The sequence below is a fragment of the Aquila chrysaetos genome, chromosome Z (assembly GCF_900496995.4).
Source record: "Aquila chrysaetos chrysaetos chromosome Z, bAquChr1.4, whole genome shotgun sequence".
Taxonomy (NCBI): domain Eukaryota; kingdom Metazoa; phylum Chordata; class Aves; order Accipitriformes; family Accipitridae; genus Aquila; species Aquila chrysaetos.
The window spans coordinates 59,283,806-59,299,959 of NC_044030.1; the positions used below are offsets into that span (position 1 = coordinate 59,283,806).

The following is a 16,154-nucleotide window of genomic DNA, read 5'->3' on the forward strand; positions in this document are numbered from 1 at the left end:
TGCACTTGCCTACTCTTCATTTTTCTTCAAGACTGAGATTGAAAAACTTCCTTCTTGGCTAATTGCCAACTTGACATTGTGTTTGACAGGCAATGCAAATGGCAGTTGTTTATTCCTCATTAAGTTAATTGATCCTGAAATGGCCAGAATCAGCTATACTATGGAGCAGCAAGGCATTGCTTGACCCCAAGTGAGAAGATCATGTTAAAAATCTAGTGCTAGTGCTGATACTGCTACAGTTCACACATTGAAGCTGTCACTTTTTTCTGATGAGTTGACCACAACAAGGATAAGGCATGTTATTTTATGTAGCTGAGGTGCTCTTTGAGCTACTAACAACATTGTCTCCCATTGCATTGAGTTGTAGAGGTTAATGTCATTTGATAGTTCCTTTAGCATTCTAAGTTAGTGCAGACTTATCTACCAGAGGACCAATCTGCTCTGGTTTTTTTGTCTGCTCAACTGAGCTGTAATTTCAACATTTCTGGGAAGTACAGGCAGTTTCTAGGTAGTGTTTACATATGCTACTTGCCAGACTGGAAAGACAGCTAAGATCATAATCTTTCTTATGCAGATTTCATGTGGACAGGTGGGTCATAACCCGGTGTCAAGTTCCGTAAGAACAGTACCCAGACAGCACAAAGAAAGTGTTAAGGTTTTTTTGCTCCTAATACACAGGCATTAGAGATGCATAAAACTGAGGTGACCCTTGACAGCCTTGGGCTGCTGTCTAGTCTTCCTATGTTGTCTGGAATTCCATGACATCAGTCTTGGCAGACATGTTCTCATATGATGTAAGACAAGCAAGGATTGTTGGTACTTAGTGGTGGGTTTCTGGTTGGTTGGTTGAGAGATACTTCTTTTTGAGGCAGAATAAAGCTTTTGAGATCATATTGCCAAGGAGTGATAACTTCTCTGGCTCTTCACCCTCCTAAGATCAGTATGGAACTTCTGGACTTTGTAGGTAGAAATGATGTCACCAACCAGAAAAAGATCCAAGATAGTATTCTTATTGTATCTGGTATTTTGTTGTTGGGAAAACTATTACTAGGCTTCCTCTCTACAAAAGACAGTAGTAGTGATTTTGTGTTCTGTAACAAAGTTTACACTTCACCCCTCCCCCCCCAGTTTTGGGACTACTGTGTACTGTTACTGATTTCCCAGTTCTGTATACATCCTGGTATCTGCAAATGTAATATTGCAGAACTGACTGTTGTTCGGCATTCAAATGAGTCGGGTTTTGCACCTTTGAGGCTTTAATGCCTCCAGGCTTAATGCCACTGCTGGTGGTTGCTCTTAAGTGAAGAAAGTCTTAAGAGAGAGAAACTTGTATTTATGTGATGTTCTTTATGTTTATGGAGAATCACTGTTAAAGTGGTTAAGAATATTAATGATCCAGTAGTGATTCTAAGAAGGTCTTGCCAGGCATCATGCCTTTGAAGCAGACAGGTTTAAACTTTCTTGCCAAATCCCTGGAGCATACAGGAATGGCTGAGTTTGGATTTCATTGGGTTTTTTGAGCATGCACTTCCAGGTGAGCAGAAGCAGATGTTTTTCTTTTTTCCGTTTGTTTTGTTTTGGTTTGGTTTTTTTGTCTGAGAACTTGATAACAGGATATGCCAGGAGTAGACCAACCTAATATTTCAATTACTAGATTGCACCCGTAAGCTTACAGAGCTTATTTATCCAAACATGTGGCTTCTAAGATCTTTCTTGGTAGGAATCTTGACTTGTACATCCTGTTGCTTTCTTCAGATAGACATGTCTGTTACTGCTCAAAGGATGTGTTCTTCTTAATACTTTGTGTATCCCACTATTCTTTTCTTGATAGTTTGACTTAACAAGACTAACACAACATTGTTTATGCTACAGAGTACACCAAACTGTACTGAATAATCTTCTTGTGCTATTTTGTAATTCATTGTGACAAAGCAACTACCTGCATTGCCTAAAGTCAGTAGAACTGTACAGCTTACCATTAAAAGTACATATTAAGTTTGGCATGATAATATTAAAAAAAAAAAAAAAAGCCTTCAAATACCTTTCTCCCATTTTGCTTTATTACTAGGGTCAGTGTGTATGGCAATTTTACATGCCTTTTCAATCTACTGCTATCTAACTTCATGGAACATATAGTATAATACTTATGATAGATACTTAAAGAGGAAACAGCAGTTTGAGGGGCATCTTCAAACGGATTGCTTTTTGTCATTCTGTTTTTGTCTTCCTGACAAATAACAAATCCACAACAAAATAGTGGATTTTCAAGCCCTGTGGGGAAAATGCCAAATGTCTTAAGTTAAGGTGCATTAAGGAAGCCTTGCTTGCATGAGTAGGACATTTTTCAACTTTTCTGAGCTTCAATCTGTTGACAACTTGGAACAGAGCAGTATTTCTGTTTGCAACTTAGTGCAGTTCTGTAGAAAGGGGTTTTGTTCATGGCAAGTCTTGCATCCCTGAAATGTATAAGGGTAATAAAGGTCTCCCCATTCTATTTAATTTTGAAAATTAAATGGTATTCTGAAGCAACTGAAAAGGGATTTCTTTTACTCTAAATCCATGTATGAGGAAAGGTAGCTGCATGGACTTCCATGAGACTTTCTAAAATGAATGGGAGAACCAACTGTTTCAGAAATAAGGGCTGGCATGGAAGAATGCAGAAATTACTATTTTGGAAATTGCAAGAGTCTTCCCTAAATTGTTTTGGCAGTTGTGTATAAGAAACTGATGTAGTAGTAGTCTACATAGGCTTTTTGTTTATGCAGGTTATTTGATTATTTTTGGTTGAATAAAGATTAAATTTTAATAGCAAGCTTAAAAAGATTTGATACTGAATGTCTGAATTACCATTCATGCTAGAAAAATGTGAGGACCACCCCCCCCCCCCCCGTTATGGGTTCTACATAATTACATCCTGTCAGGTAATCAAGATTTGGAAGGAAAACATTTTTATAGTACTGGAAATAAAAAGTATTTCCATCTTATTAAGGGTATATTTGTATCTTTTTATTCAAAAGTGCAAAGGGGGAGTAAAAAATAAAAAAATCTATTCATGGGAAACTGCTGTTTATTTTGAGTCTCCACAGTTTCTTGGTAATAATGTTCTCACTTAAACAATGAAGAAATTTATAATCCAAATCATCTAGCATTAAGAAAGAAGTATCTTAGCTTATTCTCATGATAGCTTTAAGTATTCTCTTATGTTTGTTTCTTCCCCTCGCCCCAAAGAGACAAAATTGCTATGGTAGCATAGTCTGTTTTACGAACAGATATTGCAACGTTGGTAGCTTCTTCTGGACACTTAACTTCTATCTTATACAAGTGATTTATTTTTATATTGTGTAGTACATGCTTCAAAGGACCCAGGACCAAGATGAAAATGTGGCTTTGGAGGCTTGTGAGTTCTGGCTGACTTTGGCTGAACAGCCAATTTGTAAAGATGTATTATGTCGGCATCTTACTAAGTAAGTATTAAGAATTACAAGTCCTATTTATTTTGAAATAGTCATCTTTAAAGTTCAGTTGACTTGTTCCTGGTTACTCTTATAGAGACTGTATCTAGCTTGCAGTTTACTTAGAAGAATTTTCCTGTAGCTAGTTCTTGTGTATAATAAAAATGGGTGTAGCACAGAGTTCTTTGAAAAGACTTCTGAGGATTTCAGACCCAGTGATCTCCAGAAGCAACCTAAACCGTGTCACTGTGGTGCTTTACCTTAAACTTAATAGGCTGTTAAGCTTCACATGGATGCAAAGATGTGCTAACATCCACTTAAGCTCAAACATCTCCACATGACATTACCTGTAATATCTGGTGTACCATCAGCATGTTGTCTTGACTACTGCTGATGTAAGCATCTGTGTGTGATGCTTCTGTGTGCAAAGTCACACAAAGGGTTCCCCGTTTTATAAAGAACATAACAAAACAGCATGACATCACTTGGATTTAGGAATCAATTTTATATTGATTGTTATTGCAATTTAAACTTGAAAAAAGCATGTACAATGTGTTCCTTCATACTTGTGCAGCCTGCTAGTACTTTAAGTTTCAAAAACTATTTGTTGTAAGTTTCCAGAAGTTACCCTATGCCTCGAAGTGTAGATCTTTAATTGAATGGGAATGATTATCCATGTTTGAGACGTAAACATCTGCATGTCTGTAACAGTGCTTGTAACTTTTTTCCAGACTAATTGGAAGTCTTTTGCAATAGGGAATGAATTCTGCAGTGTTCCCAGTAAATGGATACTCTTTGTTTTTATATATGCATGGAGGGTTTCTGAAATTACTAGGGCAGTTCTCTCAAGACCTTGGGTGGAAGAATAGAACCACAGATGGAAGAGACGCATTGCTCTCAGCAAAAATAAGCATTATAGATGTGAGGCAATCAAAAAAAATCAGTAAAATTTTAGTTTTCATAAGCAATTAAAAAGTAGAGAATTGAGATTAAAGCACCTACTGCAGTAGTGGAGGAATAGGAGTTGAAAACAAGAGAACCAATGCTATGAGAAAAAAATTTTAAGTTTTAAAAATGGTTTTACTTAATTCCTACTCTTGTAGCTCAAAAGACAGAAGACTGATAGCACAACTCTTGAGTCTACCCACCCCCTTCCCAACACACATCTTGTTTATACTGACAATCACAGTAGTTGTTAACTAGTAGTTAACTACTAGCACTAAACCTCTTGGCCTACCTGGACATTGACACTACAACAGTGTCATACTCAATTTTTTAAATATTTTTTAAAGAAAAACTTTTAAATGTTTAGAAAAACAAATAAGAGTAACATAACATTTCTCTAATGATCTTTCAATGTCATGTTTGTTGAAAGCAGCTTCTTTATTGGTGAGTCCTGTTTGACTAGGGAGCTATAGAAATTTGTCAATACATGATAATCTTACAATTTTTTATATTAAATTAAAAGTGCGACAAGGTCTTCTAAAAACCTGTTCATGTGGTAACTAACAGCTTGTTCCATTTTGCTACTGTAGGCTTTCTTATAAAATACATAGCTCCTGCATACTTCATGAAGTACGCTGCAGAAGTGCCAATAAATTGGTGATAATATGTATATTTACTATTCCTTCATTCAAAGTTCAGAAGTTAATGTGCCATTGCAATGCGTGAATATTATTGTATGCCTGGTACCTTCAAAAACAATACTCAGCTGCAGAATATAGAGAGGCTGAGACTGTCATTGGTGCTGGGTCAGTCTATGGTCTTCACTAGCTTGATTTGGCTTGTAATACATATCCTGTGGATATTTTTTTTCTGTGGAGAATGTTTTTATGTGAAGTATTTGACTTCTTTCCTTTAGTACATTTTTTTAGCTGTACATCTGTACAGTTGGAGTCCCATAGCCGTAACCAGTTTAATAATGAAGTAATTCCTAATACAGATTAGGCAAGATCTCTGCAATGTTGGGGACTTGTCTTACTGAAGCAATCACAAGAGGATAGGAGGACTTAATATAGTTAGACTTCCATCTTTAAGAGTAGTGAGGTAGAGTCTTCAGCCAGAAGTAAATAAAGTGACAAGAATTATTGGTGAGAGCCAACTTGTTGATCATGTATATTATGGGGGTTTGAATGCTTAACTGAAAAGCTTTAGAATTAATTTCTGAAAGGTGTTTCAGAATAATTCATCATATGGAAGAATATCAGGGTTTTTAAAGTTTAAAACTCAGTTGTGCCATCTGGCTACCTCTAGCTAAAAGTTTGCAATTTGAAATTAACACTTTTTCAGATTACAAAGTATTGATGAACCTTATGACATGGGGCTTGGTTTAGATACTAGCTTTTGTTATCAGGCTAAGGTTTGGGGGTTTTTTGGGGGGTGGAGTGGTGAGGGTTACAATGAAAATTATGGTCCAGGTAACTGAAAACTGGCTTGCTTTTTTATGTGTTATTTTGACATGTATCAATATTTCTTTGTAGGCTGATACCTGTGCTGGTAAATGGTATGAAATATTCAGAGATCGATATTATTCTGTTGAAGGTGAGCATCAATTTCTTTTACTCTGTAAGAATATCTGGTTAGCTTCTGACCTATAAATCAGAATGATTCAGACCAGAATGGGCAGACCTGGCCTACCATCTGTTCAGTGGAGAATTAGCTTTCCAGGGCAAGGTGTGCTGTTACAAATGCTAAATGAGACTGCTGCCATGTTTGTTGGAAAATAATCTGCAGGCTTTCCCGTTTTTCCCCTGTCCCCCCCTACCCAACTTAGGCAGAGCTCACGTACTATTACTTATGAACTACTGCAACAATGCAGCCCCAGAAAAATGTTCATAATTAGTTCTAACACCTTCTAGATCGAATACACGGCTTTTTCCATCACTACATTTTAGAATATGTCTGTGTACTGGAATTTCTCTATTATTTCTTCTTTCTATTTCTTTCCCATCAAGGGTAATTTCTTAACAAGAAGGATACTTTGTGCATGCACTTACCTCTTCTGCTTCTAACTTCCTGTCGTTTTTCTGGTAAATGCAGCAGCACAATGCAGGAACAATGGTGTTTTTACTTAGCTGGGCAGCACAAGTGGGATGTGAATCTTTTAAATGCTTATAAAATCTTGAACTAAAACTACATTTTTAACTTCCTTGAGCAATATAGTTGGACTAGTTTATCTGATAAAACATTTTGATGGCAGGGGGATGTTGAAGAAGATGAAGCTATTCCAGATAGTGAACAGGACATAAGACCTCGTTTTCATCGTTCACGGACGGTGGCTCAGCAACATGACGAAGATGGTATTGAAGATGATGACGATGATGACGATGAACTTGATGATGATGATACTATTTCCGACTGGAATTTAAGTATGTCAAAGTAATGTGTAAAATGTTTTAAAATAGAGCTACTTGCATAATACAAGAACCACAGCAAAAAGAGGACTTTGTGTATAGGAATAATGAGGCTTTGCTTTTGAATACAAAAAGAACTATCTGCTTACATAATTGGTGGATGGGGTGAAGGGGGAGTCTTTCAGGTGACACTGTGACTATGTAACTGTATTGGCAAAAGCTAGCCATCTGTAAGCTTATTTCTTGTTTGTAGCTTGATCTGTCATATTCAAAATATTTACTGGATGCAATTCAACAACACTTTTGGACTTAGAATTTTAATTCTACAACATAAAAATTGTAATGTATCACCTGTTTAACGTCAGTTTAAAAAAAAAAGCTCTTATACATTGAGAGCTGGAGGAAGCTTAATAATGCTTTCTTCTACTTCAGTCTTGCCTCTAGAATTGGTTTGTGTTTTTCATTTTGTTCTTTTTTTTTTTTTTTTTTTTTTCCCTTCATGTGATCATGCTACTACTGACGGCCATTACTGGTAGTTCTTTTTATGTGAGGAATTTGCTTCTGACCAGAATACAGTACCTTAGTTGTGAAAAGAAGAGTTAGCTGTGAGGAAACCACAGTTCTGATGGCCTGTGTATGGGTGATAGGACTTTGTCGTGGTTTAACCCCAGCCAGCAACTAAGCACCACATAGCTGCTCATTCACTTCCCCCCCACCCAGTGGGATGGGGGAGAAAATCAGGAAAAGAAGTAAAACTTGTAGGTTGAGATAAGAACAGTTTAATAGAAGAGAAAAGAAGAAACTAATAATGATAATGGTAACACTAATAAAATTACAATAGTAATAATAAAAGGATTGGAATATGCAAGTGATGCACAATGCAATTGCTTACCACCTGCTGATTGATGCCCAGTTAGTCCCTGAGCGGTGATCCCCCCCACTCCCTCCAGTTTATATACTGGACATGACATCACATGGTATGGAATACCTCTCTGGCCAGTTTGGGTCAGCTGCCCTGGCTGTGTCCCCTCCCAACTTCTTGTGCCCCTCCAGCTTTCTTGCTGGCTGGGCATGAGAAGCTGAAAAATCCTTGACTTTAGACTAAACATCACTTAGCAACAACTGAAAACATCAGTGTGTTATCAACATTCTTCTCATACCAAACTCAAAAACATAGCACTGTACCAGCTACTAGGAAGACAATTAACTCTATCCCAGCTGAAACCAGGACAATGACAACACCACAGCAGAAAAACAGAGTAAGGATTTCTGAAACACGTTTTGAAGTTATTCCTGATTTTTCTTTTATGAGCTTTTGTTTGCTAAAAACATGGGATTAAAACTTTCAAACAAATTTTGAGGTCTTGATATTGTTGCATCACAGAATAGAAGTAAGGTATAAAAGCTCAGAGCAGAGGCCAGCAAAGTCCTTTCAGTCTCTAGAGTTGGATGATTTTGCCTTTTTTTACTTTGAGACATGGATCATGTTTGAGCATTTTCTTTTGAATCAAATGCTAGTATTTTTAGGCCACTTCTCCTTCATTTCTCCAATATGTTACATTCATGTCACAGCCATTCCCTCTTCCTTAGTGTTACGCCATCCTGAAATCACGTCATGTGTATAATGTTGCAATATAATGGTGTGGCTCCTGTCAGTGAGTGTTTTGATATCCCCAGTGCGTAAGTCCTTTTGGTGGCTATTTAAGTGCTGCAAAACTGGCTTTCTAACAGCTGTGGCTTTGCACCAGAGCACAGTGGACCACTATGTATTGTAATGAAATGGAAGTATCTTTCCTCCAAATGCCCTGAGACTCCACTGGCAGCTCAAAGTTAAGATGAGGATTACATTGCCTAACTACTACTTGTATAATAAGCAGAGATTAACGCTGTTGATTCCCCTCAGGGAAATGTTCTGCTGCTGCTCTAGATGTCCTAGCCAATGTATTTCGCGATGAACTTCTGCCACACATCTTGCCCCTATTGAAGGAATTGCTCTTTCATCCCGAATGGGTAGTTAAAGAATCTGGTATCCTTGTTCTTGGAGCAATTGCTGAAGGTAAGGCAACAGTGCGTATAAGGTTGTTGAATTTTTTGATTGGTTCTAAAGCAGGTCTGTGATTCCTTCCAGATTAATTTACATATGCAAACAAGTGTATGTCCTTAGCTGGTTCGGTTTCGGTGATTATCTCTACAACTACCAATTGGTGACTGCAGTTATTTAATTTTTCATTTTCAAATCTGTGCATGCTTGGGAGGCTAAATAGCTTAGATAATTTCTTTTATTTCTCCCTTTCTTAACTCTGCAGCATATATTTATTGCTCTCTCATGAAATACTGCCTTAATTTCACAGAAGAATAATATTTAGTAAATGTGAGCCTTATGTTTCATTCAAGTGTTTTCAGAAATGAAGACCACTCCTGTGACTTCAGTGCCCTGAGCTGCTTTTCGTGGATGGTTCTCTAATTCAAATATGATAACTTCCGTTCCTTTGTACTTACTCACAGTCTTGCTTAGCTTTTTGCCTGCATTTCCAGCATCTCTGTCCCTTTTGCAAGCTGAAGGAATACATTTGGGTCCATGCCTGGATTTTCTTTTCCCACCCAGTGCCTAGTGAACATACTTTTTTCTTTGTTACTAGAAGACTTCTTTGTTGGTTTTGATTTTCAGTCAAGCAAGGTAAAAGTTAGTACTTCTGGCAGATCTCGGTGTATTACTGCCCTTGCTGACTTGAAACGTGTAGCCTTAATTGCTGGTCAGTATTTGTATGATATTAGGAGAAAACAAGAAGAGATTTAAATTTCTTAAGGAATTCTTTTTAATGATTTGATGATTTGTTGTCAAGACTGACTCTTTCTCTACTTCTTGTCTTGATTACTCCCGAGTAGGCTGACATAGGACCTCAAAGCTTTAAAAACTCATTTTATTTGGATATACTTGCCATACTCCATTTAATAAAGCAGTATGTCTGGAGATTGGGAAAGCACTGAAGTAGAAATGTAGTTGAAATGAAGCCAATTTTAATTGGGGATTTTAATTATTGTTTATGTAAGGTTTCTTTTTAGGACTTAATATAAATTAGGTAGGCTTACTTTGTATATTGTTAAAATTTATTCCTATGTGATAAACAATGAAAATATGTCTGTTCTAGGAAACAGAAAACAATAGAACTTTTTGTTAATTTTGGTACTGCAATAGCTGTATTTTTCCTTCTAGGCTGCATGCAGGGTATGATTCCATATCTTCCTGAGCTGATCCCTCACCTTATTCAGTGCCTCTCTGACAAAAAGGCTCTTGTGCGCTCCATTACATGCTGGACTCTTAGTCGCTATGCACACTGGGTAGTTAGTCAACCCCCAGACACATACTTGAAGCCATTAATGACTGAGTTGTTAAAGCGTATCCTGGATAGCAACAAGAGAGTACAAGAAGCTGCCTGCAGGTAAGCCAAAGCTTAAGCAAAAAGCACTATCAATGACACTGCTTTTTCTTCAGAAACTATTTTAATGCCTTTATCAATGAATACATGACTCTATTTCTAGCTATTAATATATTTCCTTCGCTTCTAAATTGGAGTATAGGGAGCTTCTTCTGGAGTAGTCACAAATTACTCTGAGTTGTAATAACATGAAAAAGGTTCATTTGTATTTCTCATGTCCAGGTTTGTTTTCAGTGTATATGAATCAGCAAACTAAATAATTTATTGTAGTAAAAGAAATTATCTGTTTGTGACACTTGTTTATTTTCAATATATGCTGTTTCATTGACCAGAAATCTGGCTTTTTTTAATATGCCTGTGAACAAGGTCAGTACCAATTGCAATGGAAGACTATCCTATCTTTGGATTACTGAGGTTGTTTATATTTAGCTCAAGATTACCAAAACTCTTGGGTTATGATTATTCCAAGGGATATTATCTTTCTCTTGAAGGGAGGTCCTGGGAGATAAGATTCCCTTATCCCCCTTGTCGGCTGATATTTTAAAAAACAATAATTAATGGCTCCATTAGTGGAGACACCATTAATAGAATGGGCATGGGTGTACCTCTTGTTCAGGAAGCTCATAAAATAAAGCTTTTACATGTCAGTTTGTGTGGGACAGGAGTGTACACTGCAGACTGCCGAGAAGGTTTCTTTGTAAAGCAAAGTTAGATCTGCATCTGGCTGTATTCTTAACACTTAAAACATGCAAATTTTTTATTATTATTGTTATTGTTACACATGACCCCCAAATACCAGTTGTGCCTAAGGACAAGACTGAGGTCAAAGTTCTTGTGCTAAGCTTTGCACAAAAGGAGTAGATGTATCCTTGCCTGAGAATGGATACAACCAATTTAATGAAATATACTTAGTAAGATTTGAGTATTAAACAGTTTCCTTTTTGTCTAAACCTTTTCAGACATTGGGCTAGCAAATTGCGGGGGCTTTAACACCTGCTCTGTTCTGTCTTTTCATAGTGATAGTCTTTCTGAATAAGCAGGAAAATGGTAATATAAGACTACTTGCTTCATGCATTTTCAGATCCAAGGAATCAGATTATGTACAGATTCTATTAAAAAAAACACAACAAAACCAAACAAAAAACCTACACAAAAAAAAACCAACAACAAACAAAACCCCACACTTCTGTTCATACTTTCCTTATCCAAAACATGGTTGAAATGTGCATGTAGTTGAACACAGCTGTGTTGCAGTTGTTAAATAACCTCATGTAGGGTTTATGAAGGAAGTGCAATGGGCAGTGGAAACTGTTAAAGTAATAAGAAAGAGATAAAATGGAAATATTAAAAATAACAATACACCTGATTTATTTTTTTTATTATTTATTTAAAGTTCAATATCAGATTTATAGCCTGTTTTGAAATGTTTTCTTTAGAGCAGAGATACATTAAAATTACAGTTGCAGCTAAAAAACTGTTTGGGAAACTCCAAGGAAAATGTAGAGCTGTTACAAGTCAAAACATACTTACTAGCTTTCTAAATTGCAATGAAACACAATGATCCTTCTTAGAGAGGAGCAAAAAGCTGCATCCCTGCTGTGAACAGTTGCACAGAATGTCTACCAAATTGAAAATTTTTAATAGGATACTGTATGTTTTCATCACTAATTTCTATCATAGCAGTTGTCTAATGTTCATTTCTGTACTGTTGAGAAACTGCTCCTTTAGTTGGTGATACCCAAAAAGGTATTTTACTGAAACATGTTTTCCTGCTCACATCGTATGCCTTTCTGAAAGAACACTTCATAATAATATAATAAAATAATAAATAAATAAGAATGCTAGCCACTTAGTGTTCACAGTTGCATTGTGTTAAGAAAAAGGCATTTCTGTATTTGGTGGCACACTGGTAGGTGATTGTTGACCTCATACAGTGATGCATGCATTTTTAGTGCAGGGACAGGCTAATAATAATCCTGTTGACATAAGCTAGGCCACTAAATCTTCAGTAGCTCATATTTTTTCCTTTCCTTAATGTTTCTCTGAAGCAGCATGTCTGGCGGGGGGGGGGGGGGGGGGGGGGGGGAGGAGGTTTGTTTGTTTTGGGTGGTTTTTTTTTAATGCTGTTGTTCAAACACTTTACAGACAACCTGAAAAGTTTCCATGATGCCATGATGTGTGCTTTGACCAAGGCTGGCTAAGAGCGTTCATGCCCTGTCTTTGCTTTTGATTTTCCATGTCTTTCTGTATCTGTTTTTCTGTGTGGTGAACTGCTGAGACTATGGGCCGATGTTGGCATTGTACCGGCACAACAGCACTAGGGCTTCTAGGTGCAGTTACAGCATACATTAAAGATTAACATAAACAGCTTTTGTTATGGTTCCTACTATTTCAGTTAGTATGTTGTAACTTGTGTACAGTAATGCTTTTCTTGGTGGGGGCTTCCTGTCTATACAGAATGAGTTTTACAGCAATATTTTAAAATTTTGTTCATTACAATGTAGGAGCTGAATCCTTACGTGTTCAATCAAAACAGATCAAGGTTATCTCAGTAATACCATTTTGAAAAAATAATTTGGGTGAATTTGAGGACTAAATACAGTTTTATGTTTAAACAGAAATGGGAAGTGAGGTATTTGGGGGTTGTCTTATTTTGTTTTTTTCCAAGATACCAACTGACCTGTTTTTTTTGTCCCTCAGTGCCTTTGCTACTCTAGAAGAGGAGGCTTGTACAGAGCTTGTTCCTTATCTTGCGTATATACTTGATACTTTGGTCTTTGCATTTAGTAAATACCAGCATAAAAACCTGCTCATTCTTTATGATGCTATAGGAACTCTAGCAGATTCTGTAGGACATCATCTAAATAAACCAGTGAGTATACCTTATTTTCTGTAGAAGCGCACATCATAACTTAAAAACTGGTTCAATGCTTTCTGTAGTGTGCTTTATATGTTTTAAAACAGAAATGCTGATATTTCTGTGTAGGTTTTGATAATGCTAAATACAGGTAAGGTACATAGACTGCATATAATTTTCCCACTACACAAATATTTGCCATTTTTTAATAAACAATTATGTGTGTAGTGGCTTGTGAAATGTGCTTCTTATTGTGATTTTTTTTCTCATGCTCGGAGGAGATGCATATATCAATATAGCTATGAAATGGGACTTCAGAGAAATTGGTGGAACATGTGTTTTAATTTCTAATGACCACACTTTTTTTTGTAACCACTTTGAGTATAGCTAAGCTGCTCTCTGTTTCTCTTTCCGATGTATTGGAGCACACGATCACTAGAAATTGCTTTATCAGAGAGTGAGACAGGTATTCGTTTTATGTATAAAAACACAGAATCCTTTGGACAAAGCACAGATAACACATAGGCAAATATGGTGGGGGCGGTGTACATATATTAATTAATAGAACATGCATATGTGTCATGTGTGCATCTTCTTATGATGGTTACTGAAACTTGGTTTATTTCTCTATAGTGCTTCACGTGACATAGACACGCTAGAATAAAACAATTTGAGTTGTTTCCATGGCATTTTACTTGTCATCCGAGACCCCGCACCATCAAAGGACCTCTCTTTCAGTCTCTCTCTGGTCCTGGCCACCTTGACATTTGACAGTACCAGGCGGAAGCTAAATGGGAGCTCCTGGTGATGGTGGGACTTTCTTCAGTCACTTAGAATTTTGTATCTTTGGACATAGCATTAGCTGGCAACATCTGTTGGCTCTTTAGATACCTTCTGGGAGAAACAGCACTATAGGGGTGCCTTGCTCAATGTCCTGTGGCTGTGCAGTGAGAGGGAATATGCAACAGCTTTATACAGAAGGGGGAAGTGCGTCCTGGAGGGATAGGGAATTACTTCTTCATGGATGGTTAGTTGCTTGAGGAAGAAGTTTCAGGAGTTTGGCGGGGGATAGGGTTGTAGCATTAGGGCAATGGGAAATCGTTGAGAAAAGCAGGTGGCAGATGCACAGCCAGATTGCATTGCTAGTAAAAATATTTTCCATAGACCCTGAGGCAGTTGTACAGATTTGTAACAACCCAGGTAGCTAGACTGAAACCAAATCTGGAGGAAAAGATTCACTTGGCAAAGATGCTTATGTGCTTCAGCAAAAAATCTTAAGACACAAATTGTAAATTCTAACATCAAACTACTTCTATGTATTGCAACATAGATAGAATTTCAGTACATCGGGGGGGTTGCTGAAAAAGTATAATATATATCAATTCTTAATACATTGATTTTCTAGCTTTGAAATAAAATAGTATGCAGTGAAGTGTTTCAGCAGCTGATGCATTTTCATCCTAAACAGGAATATATTCAGATGCTAATGCCTCCATTAATCCAGAAGTGGAACATGTTGAAGGATGAAGATAAAGATCTCTTCCCTTTATTAGAGGTAAATGTTAAAATCTGAATATTTTTTATCAGCTTATTTTAGGACTTACACTTTCTACTAAAGATGCTCCTACTAAGAAGTATGACTATTAAAGCTGACAGTGTTAGGCATTTCCCATTGTGGAGAAAATATTCTGACTGTAGTAAGAAAACTTTGTGACTGAGGAAATGTCATTAGGTTTAGCAGAAATCTTTTAGATATTTTTCTGCCATTCTGGAGTGTTTTCTTTGATAGGATTAAAAAAAAAAAAAAAGGAATGTTCCGTCTTCCTTTTATTCTTGTCTTCTCTCTCCTTGCTCTCCCTTCATCCTTCCATTAAAACTATTGTCAGACAAGCTGAAATGTAGTCTATTCTCTGTACTTTCTGCCTGTGAAGCAAGAAAGCGCCTCTAGAAAAATTAGTTTCATAACTCTTAGGTAATGTTAGGGCTTGTGCATGGTCAAGATACTAAAGCTTAGTGTAAGTGCTGGCTGAATATCATTAACTGTTTTTGTATGTGCTTCCTTGGCTACCTCTGAGAAGCTGTTGCTGCTGAGGAATTTTCTCAAGGGGCATGTGTAGGAGATAGTAACAACTTGAGAATAGTTGCCTTGGCTCAGATAATCAGTACTGCCTTTCAAGGTTGTGTTTACTTAATCAGTTACACATGGGTATACTTAAAATGCTAATATCTTTTAATTTACCTGTCCCAAGTAAAAGGCACTTCAGGGAAGTGAGGAAAAGTAATGACTGTTTTCTCTGTCTTTGTTTTGTTTTGTTTGGTTTTTTTGTTTGTTTGGTTGGTTTTTTTTTTATTCCAGTGCCTGTCATCAGTTGCTACTGCCTTGCAATCTGGCTTTCTTCCATACTGTGAACCTGTGTACCAGCGCTGTGTAAATCTGGTGCAGAAGACCCTTGCACAAGCCATGGTATTTTTCTATTGCTATTCCAATATTTTCAGAATATTTCCTTAAACCAATGTATTAACTATATAAAGTTATGTGTTTGCAGGGAGATTTGTAGTGTAACCATTGATTATCTAAATGAAGCTGCAGTTCTGAAACTTTTTTTATGCATACCCCTGAGAAAATCGTAATACTAATTTTGAAAATGCTTACTTACTTGTTGCAGTTGCATAATGCTCAGCCAGACCAATATGAGGCTCCAGATAAAGATTTCATGATTGTGGCTCTTGATTTACTCAGTGGTTTAGCTGAAGGACTTGGAGGCAACATTGAACAGCTAGTGGCTCGCAGCAATATCCTGACACTAATGTACCAATGCATGCAGGTGAGATGAGTAACCTGTTTCTTCCAAGGATTTCCATTCTTAAGAGAATCAGAAACACTTCTAGAATTGTCATTTTCTTCTTCCTCTCTTTAGGATAAAATGCCTGAGGTACGGCAGAGTTCTTTTGCATTGTTAGGGGATCTGACAAAAGCGTGTTTCCAGCATGTTAAGCCTTGCATCGGTATGTTTCTTTTACATATTAAACAATTAACTTGCTTTACAAACTGATA

General features: G+C 37.0%; 1 protein-coding gene across 6 annotated transcripts in view; it reads left to right on the forward strand.

Annotated features, from left to right (window-relative positions):
• TNPO1 (transportin 1) overlaps positions 1–16,154 on the forward strand; it is an 85,625-nt gene that overhangs the window by 52,911 nt on the left and 16,560 nt on the right. For all 6 annotated transcript variants that reach the window (XR_005931532.1, XM_030003537.2, XM_030003536.2 and 3 more), the window contains 10 exons: positions 3,346–3,464; positions 5,933–5,993; positions 6,652–6,820; positions 8,709–8,861; positions 10,020–10,245; positions 12,943–13,114; positions 14,568–14,654; positions 15,456–15,563; positions 15,766–15,924; positions 16,018–16,105. Coding sequence is in view for 5 of the 6 variants with exons in the window: in XM_030003537.2 (XP_029859397.1) it covers positions 3,346–3,464; positions 5,933–5,993; positions 6,652–6,820; positions 8,709–8,861; positions 10,020–10,245; positions 12,943–13,114; positions 14,568–14,654; positions 15,456–15,563; positions 15,766–15,924; positions 16,018–16,105 (1,342 nt within the window). In the remaining variant the exon portion in view is untranslated. The remainder of the gene's footprint in view (positions 1–3,345; positions 3,465–5,932; positions 5,994–6,651; positions 6,821–8,708; positions 8,862–10,019; positions 10,246–12,942; positions 13,115–14,567; positions 14,655–15,455; positions 15,564–15,765; positions 15,925–16,017; positions 16,106–16,154) is intronic.